Genomic DNA, 9,507 nt, shown 5'->3' with positions numbered 1-9,507 from the left:
AAAACTAGTTGTTTGTTTCTTTCCTCTGCAAACATAGCCTTCATTTCATCTTGCTAGTGTCTGTCTGTGAATTGAGATTGAGTGAAATGGCTGCCTATGGAGCTTTACTTTCTGTTATGCATATTATAGATCAACTTCAAACTCATCCACATCCTCCAATTTCCATCCACCAAAAACAGCTTGAATCTCTCATTCAAGCCGTTACATCCCTGCAACATTTTCTTGAAAGCTATTCTCCCCATGTTGGCTACACCAAAGAGGAAGATATCTGGGAGAGTCGCATTGCTGAAGCAGCTTACGCTGCTGAAGATGTGATCGAGTCCTATATTGTCGATCAAATTCATGTCCGAGCAAGAAATGATGTAGAAAATATCAGCTCCATGGAATTCTATGAAGGTCTTATTGATTGCCTGAAGCCTTATACATAAAATCCTGATTTTGGTTTTCAAGTTGCTTGCTACAAAATCCAGAAATTTCTAATAAAGTAATTTGTTTTCAACAGGTCTGCAGAAGGTGATAGAAGACATGAATTTGATCAAGATTGAGATTGATGAGAAGGCGGTACTTCAAGATCAGCTTCACATAATGAAATCCGTTACTGCAGGCTCGTCTAGAACTGCTTCCACTGCTAAGAATGTCACCATGATTGGTTTTGATGATGTCTTGTTGCAAATGCTGGACAAGATCACTGGAGGAGGACCCAATCGCCAAATTATCCCGATCGTTGGAATGGGTGGGATAGGCAAGACCACTCTTGCTCGGAATATCTATGTAAGTCCACTTGTCACGGAATCTTTTGGTGTTTGTGCATGGTCTACAATTTCCCAAGAGTATGATGCAAAAGAAATTCTTAGACAAGTTCTTGCTCAAGTAGGCATGGGGAAGAGTGGTGATATAAGTGTGGACGAGTTAGGAGATCATTTGTACAAATATTTGTATGGAAGGAAGTATTTTATCGTACTAGACGATATGTGGAATATTGAGTCATGGGATGGAGTTAGGAGATTTTTCCCGGATAATAAAAATGGGAGTAGAATAGTAGTGACAACAAGGCTATCAAACTTAGCATCTCAATTTAACTACTCCAGTGGTCTTGATCTGAAATTTTTGGATAAGTATGCTAGTTGGGACCTATTTTGCAAAACTGTGTTCGGGGAAGAAGCTTGCCCTCTTGAGTTGGAGGATGTTGGGAAAAAGATTGTGGAAGGTTGTAAGGGACTTCCATTGTCAGTTGCTGTGATAGGGGGACTCTTATCAAAGTCTGAACGAACAAAAGAAAGTTGGGGACTGTTTGAAAAAAATATAAGTTCAATTGTGAATTTGGATAAGGATGAGAGTTGCTTGCAAGTACTATACATGAGTTATAATAACTTGCCAATTCATTTAAAACCATGTTTTCTCTTTATGGGAAAATATTTTGAAGATGAAGTGATTTCGAACAATGAGTTCATCTTATCCTCTATTGCCGAGGGATTTGTAAAATTAATTAATGGGAAAAGTGTGGAAGAGGCAGCAGAAGAGTATGTAGAAGAACTTATTGATAGAAATATGCTTATAGTTGAAACTCGCTATTACGGGAAACTAATATCATTCAAAATGCATGACCTGTTGAGGGATATATGTTTGAGAGAAGCAAAAAAATTGAAGTTTTTATGGGTGTTAGAAGAGCGGAGCATTCCAGAAGACATAAATTCTCAACGTCGTGTCATAGGCAGGTCAAGTGTAAGAGAGTATCCAACTCCACTCCTTCAATCCTTGGAATCGGTGCCCCTTCTCCGAACTTTATATGTGGATTATATAAAGAGTTTATCATATAGTTTTAGATTGTTGAGGGTAGTTATTTTAAAGAAATACTCAGAGGAAGAAGATAGTCATGATTATTATGAGGAGATTCTCCGTGGGCTAGTTAACTTGCGTATTCTTGCCATAGATGTTAAGGAGCTTCCATTACCTTCTTCGGTCTATTTTTTCTGGAATTTACAGACACTGATATTAGATAATGTCGGTATGGATTTCGTTTGTGAGATTTGGAAGATGCCTCAACTTAGGTTTGTCGTAACCCTTGAAGGGAGACTCGATGGTGCATATTGTCTCCCCGATTCTTTCACTGACAAAGAGGATATGGTGTTGAAAAACCTAGACACACTTCTTACGGTGTCCAATCTCAAGTTTGGGGAGGGGGTGCTCAAAAGAATTCCCAATATCAAGCAATTGGGGCTATGCTATGAAAGAAAAGTGAACACCTTAGGAGAAGACTCCTCAGAAGAAGAAGATAATTACTACCATCTCAACAATGTTTGTTTCCTCCACAAACTTGAACATCTTCAGCTGCGGTGTTCTTCACAGCACACCCACATCATACGGCAAGTCAGCTTCCCGCATTCCCTCAAGATTTTGATACTGGAAAAAACCTATCTACCTTGGGAAGACATGAAGACAAAAATAGGTGTGTTGCCCCATCTTCAAGTTCTCGAGCTGCATGAAGATTCATTTGTTGGGTCTGAGTGGGAAACAGAGGAAGACCAATTCTCGAATCTCAAGTTCTTGATGATTGAGCTATGTGATGTAGAGTGTTGGATCACAGACAGCACCCACTTTCCACGCCTTGAGCACCTTCATCTTTGTTATCTACCAAGGTTAAGAGAGATTCCTTCATGCATCGGAGACATACCAACACTTCACTCAATTAAGGTGGAAGATTACAGTGATTCAGTGGTGGATTCAGTCAAAATAATAAAGGAGGAGCAACATGAACTCGGCAATGAAGACCTTGACATCATTATTAGAAGATGATTTTGTTAGGTAACATTTCATCCTTCTTTCCTTAATGATTTATTTTAATTATCAAGCTTTTTTTTTAACTTAATGATAGTCCTCGCTTCATATAGACTCTAACAAAATAATCTACAAAATAATGCTCTTAATACATTTTTCTGTTATCCTTTATCATATTTGAATCAGATCAACACTGGCCCATTATAGAAGCATATTGGTTGCTCAACTTATTTAGATGAAGGTTACCCAATTTTGAAGTAATTACCAAAATATCTTTGCAGAAATTGCTCTACATATCAGGTCTGGTTATAGAAGGAGAAGATGCATGTCTAAAAAAAAGGATAATATGATCCAAGTTGTGTTTGTTTGCTATTTTTTTTTTACTTAGTACTATTGTCTTTACCATCCAAGACTCCAAGCATTGTATTCATTTCTAGATTGACAACATTTCTGCAACTTACTTTGATTTTGTGGATTGATTTATTGTGTTGATGGTGTTTTCAAGCTGAAATTTCTTTATTCTAATAGTCTTAGAATAATGTGTTTATTTATCATACTTCTGCAAAAATATATCATTTTCTCTATGATTGCTTCAATTGCAACCGATCACAAAGGTTGCCAATTTATTTCATGTTTCTATGATTCCCTCTCTTTGATGTTTAATATTATGTTGAATTGAAGTTTAGCGACATAAAGTTGAAATTCGATTATTACCATTTCTTCTCTTATTTTCCCTTTTTCTAGAATATATCCATATTCTTTGCTAGGCACAATGAAACGACAAATAAATTGATTTGAATCTTTTGTCATACTCCCTCCGTCCCGGCTAAGATGACACATTGCTTAGTCGGCACGAGATTTTATGAGTTATTGGTTAAAGTGTTTAATTGGAGAGAGAGAAGGTGGGTGTAAGTATTAAAGTAGAGAGATAAAGAAAGATGAATATTTTAATAGGAGTCAGAAAAAGTGGTTGAGTGTATTAATTGGAGAGAGAAAGTTACCAGAAAAGGAAATGTGTCATCTTAGTTGGGACAAACTAAAAAGAAAAATGTGTCATCTTAAGCGGGACGGAGGGAGTAGATTGGTTAGATGTCACTGTAATTGTTGGGTTAATGGCCGAATCCTCTGATTAATGATTTTATCAATTCACCCTAAACTTTTAAATTTAGCAATTCATTCTCAGCATGTCTGTTGTGGTTGCGCCGCCGATCTCACACACTCACTCACGGTGGTTGAACAAGAAACTAAAACACACAAGAACTTACGTGGTTCGGCAATGAATTGCCTACGTCCACGGAGAAGGTTTAATAGAGTTTATTGATCGTGTCTCACACTCTCTAAACTGAAACGCCCATGGCTAATCACAAGTAGGGCTCAACTATCAGATTTTGGTGTGTGATGATGTGTATGTGTTCTATGCTCTACAAATTGAAGTACAAGCATATATAGGTGCGTGTGAAGTGTGGATACAAGAATGAAGAAAATACTAACTCCTTGAAGCAAAAGTCAGTTATAACCGCCTCTTCCCAACGGCTATTTCCAGCTCCTCACTTCTTGATCCTTCCCCTGAGTTCAACGGCTCTCTTGCTCTTTCTCCTTAGCTTGATCTCGACGGAGCACAACTCACAATTCTCCACCTTGATCCTGCACCATCATCTAACTCCCTTCTCATCACAACTCACAATGTCAATGTTCGAGTAAATTAAAATTATGATAATGGAAATTGATAAACGCCGAAAATTGTATAGTTGACTATTTGACGGCTGCAGCCATCAATCTTCAGCCAACACATCTAATTATGTAACTGTGTAAGTATAGTCAAACTACAGTTTTCCAATATCATTCCACTAACATTCTATGTTTGCTTCACATTATACTCACTCGTTTCACTCACATTTTATTATCAAATTATACTCCCTTTGTCCCATGTTACTCGCACTTTTTATTTTAAGCCGTAAATTTGGGATTAATTTTTTAATGTAATTAAATTAGAATTTTAAGTGTAATGAGACATCACTTAATAAATGAGCTATTAACTTAAACTACTAACATATTAATTAAATGCATTAATTGATTTAATTCTAACTTAAACTATAAATAGTGTAAGGATAACATAGGACAGAGGGAGTATAAAAGTGTGACTCATATTCTATTAACTTTTTCAACCTACTTTTATTTGCATTATTTGTGCCGGAACCAAAATGGACAATTATTAAGGGATGAAGGGAGTACAAAAAATTAGGATATACTAATACGCAATAATACATTTTTCCAATATAAAAAAAAAAAAAAAAAAACTTGAATACTATTGATGAAAATAAGTTAGTTAAATTAGTTCTATGGCACAAAAATGGTCTTAGTTTTAGTAAATGTGAATTGCTTCAATCTTCAGTCGTCAAACTAAGTCCAAAGTCATTCAGAGAACACAACAACACTTAAAATCATATATAACTGATTTATTAATAAGTCAAATTTGATAATACAGATTGGTTTTTATTTTTTGAGGGGATTAAAATTGATTTTCTTAATTAAATAGTAGTACTTGTTAAATGCTATATTTATTTATTTAGTAAAAAGTCCAAATGATAAAGTTAAGGTGACCTGTTTGGGCCTTTATTGGGCCCTCAATATGCCAAAATATACCTTTGGGCTTTGAGCTTATGCCATGGTTGGAATTTTGATCAAAATCTGACATATTCCATTCCAATCTTTTTAAAAATCGGCCAGAAAAACAACGAATATTCTCAACTTTATCCTTATGAATTAATATAATTTCCTATTTATAATATGTTTGGTGCTCATCTATTTCAAATTGGTGTTGTGAACAGCTTGCTACAAATTGGAACCACACATATACTCAAAGTCTTCTTCACCTAGTCTTTCAAAACCCATTCCAGTTCTCTCAAAACAAGAAAAAAAAGGATCTGAATTGGCTGCATATGGAGCTCTTGTTTCTGTTCTGTAATGCATATTATAGATCAAATTCAAACACATCCAAACCCACCAATTTCCATCCACCAGAAACAGGTTGAATCTCTCACTCAAGCAGTTACATCCCTGCAACATTTTCTTGAAAGCTATTCTCCCCATGTTGGTTACACCGAAGAGGAAGATATCTGGGAGAGTCGCATTGCTGAAGCAGCTTACGCTGCTGAAGATGTGATCGAGTCCTATATTGTCGATCAAATTCATGCTCAGTCAGAAATTGATGTACAACACATAAGCTCACCTGAATTCTATCAAGGTCTTGTTGATTGCCTGAAGCCTTATACATAAATCATTGTTTTGGTTTTCAAGTTGCCACAATTTTCTAATAAAGTCATTTGTATTCAACAGGTCTACAGAAGGTGATAGAAAGCATGAATTTGATCAAGATTGAGATTGATGAGAACATGGTAGTCCAAGATCAGCCTCACATCATGAAATCTGTTACTCCTGCAGGCTCGTCTAGATCTACTTCCACTGCTAAGAATGTCACCATGATTGGTTTTGATGATGTCTTGGCTCAGATGCTGGACAAGATCACCGGAGGAGGATCCGCTCGCCAAATTCTCCCGATCGTTAGAATGGGTGGGATAGGCAAGACCACTCTTGCTCGGAATATCTATGTAAGTCCACTTGTCACGGAATCTTTTGGTGTTTGTGCATGGTCTACAATTTCCCAAGAGTATGATGCAAAAGAAATTCTTAGACAAGTTCTTGCTCAAGTAGTGACAAACTCATGTTTTCATCGGTTTAATTGGCTTGTTGAAGTACTAAATGCCGAGTTTTCACTCTGATTATCTAATCCTAGTCATTTATTCTATCATTTGGGGTTTTATTGTTTGTTGAGTGTTTTAGGCAAAAACGGATAAAGAAGGTGAAAAATCGATTGGGGAAGCTAAGAGGGCAGCAAGGAGACAGAAAATATCACCCGGCCGGGTGGATTTATAGAGACAAAACTATACCCGGCCGGGTACTAATTCGCAGTCCAGCGAGGGGCCTAAAAGTGTCACCCGACCGGGTGTTTTCAGTTCATTAATCCACCCAGCCGGGTCCGTCTAATCAGTGAGCGTTTTTCGCTGTTTACACGATTTTCGAAGAAGAGAAGAAAAAGGGAATCTAGGTTTTATAATGCAACATTCCATCGCCTCCAACAGATTCCACACTTCCCCAAGAACACCTTGAAGAAAGATTTGAAGATTGAAGACTACAAATCGAGAGATTGGAGTCTCTAATCCGTAGAATCATTCCACAGGAGTATTTATTTGCTTTCTTTAATGTATTTGATTGAATCCATTGTTTTGGTTTTCATGAAGAACATGAGTAGCTAATTTTATTGTGGAGTTTTGGTGAAGACTACAATGGATATTTGTGATTAATTCAAGGACTTCTTTTGATTGCTTAGCTCTTGTGATTTCTTTGTTCATTCTTGTGCCTTTTCAATTCAATTGCTTAGCTACCAATTGAGTTTGTTTACCTTTATAGTTGTAATCGAGAGATACCAATCTAGTAAAGAGCGAGCATCACTTTGATAATCTACACTCGAGAGAGGGGAACCTTAGTGTGCACTTGGGTCTTTTGTTCTATGGAGTTAATCTAAACATATTAGGAGACTTCAATATTAATGGTTAATCAAAGGAGTGAGTACACTCGCGAGGGGACTCAACCTAGACTAGCGACATTCCTAGTAATCCTAGAAACATAAAATGGGTAATCAAAGTGGTTGAATCAATCACAATACAATTCCATTGTAGTTGGATCCAAAACTCTACTCTCCTCTTTGTGGTATCTTTTCGCTTGTGTTTATTTTCTCTTGTCACTTTTAATTTCTTTTTCATTGTTATATGCTTATAGTAGTATTAGAACAAAACCATTTCTCTTGAATTGTCTAGATAGTAATCGAACTTTGTTCATGGTACTTGATTTGATACAATCTTGTCTCTGTGGGATACGATACTCTTGCTTGCTAATTGCTACACTAGCCCCGTACACTTGCGGGTATTATTTGTGTTAAAATAAGTTGAGTCAAGTTTTTGGCGCCGTTGTCGGGGATAATTTTGTGTCAATATAGCTTAATATCGTGATAATAATAGAGATTACTAATCTAGATTTTATTTGATTTATTTTTATTTTTATTTTTGAGTTCTCTAATCTTTGTGTTTCCTTGGGCGGGTTGTATGCACACGCGTTCTAAAGGTCCACCTTTAGAGCCAATCGATCTTGAGATCGAAACATTCAACAAGAAGAGGAACGCATAGGGAAGGTTAAACCAAAGGATTCGGGTATTTTTATCCGGTCATAGGCGTCTACCTTCTCCTATCCAGAGAACTCCGTCACCCAGTCCATCTCCACTTCCATCTCTCATACAGTACGAGCCGCGGTCTCCAATTCTAATGGCGGACGAGGAGAACAACAATTTTGAAAACAACATTGAGAATAACGAGGAGAATAACAATGTGGAACATCCCAACTTGTCCTATGGGAATCCCAACAATGCCCTGCAGCCACCTCCGGGGTTCCAAGTGTCAAATGGCGAGATTAAGGAGCCAAAGAAGGTTGAGATCAACGATGTCTTGATGACATTTATGAAACAAACAGGGGATATAATGGCCGACTCTGATAAGAGGCTGAAAAAGGTAGAGGCAGAGGTGCAAGACTTGAGTACACACATGAAGAGTATGGACAATCAAATGAGTCAGATAGCTCAATCTGTGAGCACATTGCATATTCCCGGCCAATTTCCATGGCAACCAACTGTGAATCCCAAATATTGCAAGGCAATCCACCTTAGGAGTGGCAAAAGCTATGATGGCCCTTCTATGCCCGAGACTACAGTTGAAAAAGAGAAGGAAGTAGAATTTGAACCAGAGGTAGAATTAGAGACAGAGAAGGAGGATCCTGAGCTACCACCGGTAGTTCCTGCTGAGGTTTCTTCCCCACCTAAGCCTGCAGTAGTCAAAATACATTTTCCCTCAGATCGTGCAAAAGAAGAAGAAGGAGGAACAGTTTGCAAGATTCTAGGACATTTTCAGGAAAGTGCAGATTAACATACCACTTGTGGAGGCTCTGCAGCAGATGCCCAGCTAGGATATTGTTGTTAGGATTGGTATACTGAAAAACATATTTCTAGCATGTTGCACGGATAGAATTGCTTGTATACAATAAATTCTACAATCCACTTTTAACCCAAGTCGAGAAGAAGTAATTTTATCGCATTGGTGTTTGCTTGTGCATTTATAAGATGTTTCTCAAATATTTAAATGTATAAGAAGCAAATAAGTCTAATTCTTCTGCATAGTAGACTGGTCGTGAACGATGTTCACAGAAGGTGACACAGTCGGTCCTTTGTAGATGAGAAATAGAGTTTCACAACCTAGATAGGCTTTGGCTACCTATCGTGAAAGGTTGCAGTGTCAGTCCGCATGTTTCCTTACCTTGCTATTTACTGAAAGATGAGGTCTCGGTAATTGTTATTTCTTAATCATTGTTGATATCACATTGAGCATACGATATTGGTTATGCACTAATTTGATTTATCAAACGGTGCGGATTTTTTGCAATCCAAGAATCCTGATATTTTGGGTAGTGGTGATAAATGTCTAGAGGTGCTAGTATTGTTATTGCAATGAAGGTTTGATAAACTGGGTGAGTCCAGTTTGATAATATCCTCAAGAGGTGTTTGAAAAAGGTTTTATTATTCAGAAACCCGGCCGGTTGGAATTTATTCCACAATAATAAATAAAGATTTTG

At 37.3% G+C, this 9,507-nt stretch overlaps 2 protein-coding genes across 5 annotated transcripts; both read left to right on the top strand.

Annotated features, from left to right (window-relative positions):
- On the top strand, window positions 1-3,265 carry LOC125204967 (putative late blight resistance protein homolog R1B-16). Of its 2 annotated transcripts, none has more exons than XM_048103741.2 (3): window positions 1-396; window positions 503-2,802; window positions 3,057-3,265. In XM_048103741.2, the coding sequence occupies exons 1-2, from the start codon at window positions 87-89 to the stop codon at window positions 2,791-2,793; spliced, it is 2,601 nt and encodes an 866-aa protein (XP_047959698.2). In that variant the 5' UTR covers window positions 1-86; the 3' UTR covers window positions 2,794-2,802; window positions 3,057-3,265. The 2 variants fall into 2 exon arrangements, with proteins under 2 accessions (XP_047959698.2, XP_047959697.2); XM_048103740.2 differs by having other exon boundaries at window positions 2,962-3,265.
- Window positions 3,266-5,593: 2,328 nt separating this feature from the next.
- Window positions 5,594-8,931, top strand: LOC125204969 (putative late blight resistance protein homolog R1B-16). Of its 3 annotated transcripts, XM_048103746.2 has the most exons (3): window positions 5,594-6,019; window positions 6,112-6,383; window positions 6,616-7,161. In XM_048103746.2, exons 1-3 carry the CDS (start codon window positions 5,740-5,742, stop codon window positions 6,706-6,708), a joined length of 645 nt encoding a protein of 214 aa, XP_047959703.1. In that variant the 5' UTR covers window positions 5,594-5,739; the 3' UTR covers window positions 6,709-7,161. The 3 variants fall into 3 exon arrangements, with proteins under 3 accessions (XP_047959703.1, XP_047959702.1, XP_088916216.1); XM_048103745.2 differs by having other exon boundaries at window positions 5,595-6,019; window positions 6,112-7,161; XM_089060090.1 differs by lacking the exon at window positions 5,594-6,019 and having other exon boundaries at window positions 6,244-6,383; window positions 6,616-8,931.
- Window positions 8,932-9,507: the final 576 nt, after the last annotated feature.

Source organism: Salvia hispanica, chromosome 6, assembly GCF_029641045.1.
Source record: "Salvia hispanica isolate PSC_SH4W2 chromosome 6, Shi_PSC_v1, whole genome shotgun sequence".
In the NCBI taxonomy this organism is placed as follows: domain Eukaryota; kingdom Viridiplantae; phylum Streptophyta; class Magnoliopsida; order Lamiales; family Lamiaceae; genus Salvia; species Salvia hispanica.
This window is presented reverse-complemented; position numbering and strand designations above follow the sequence as displayed.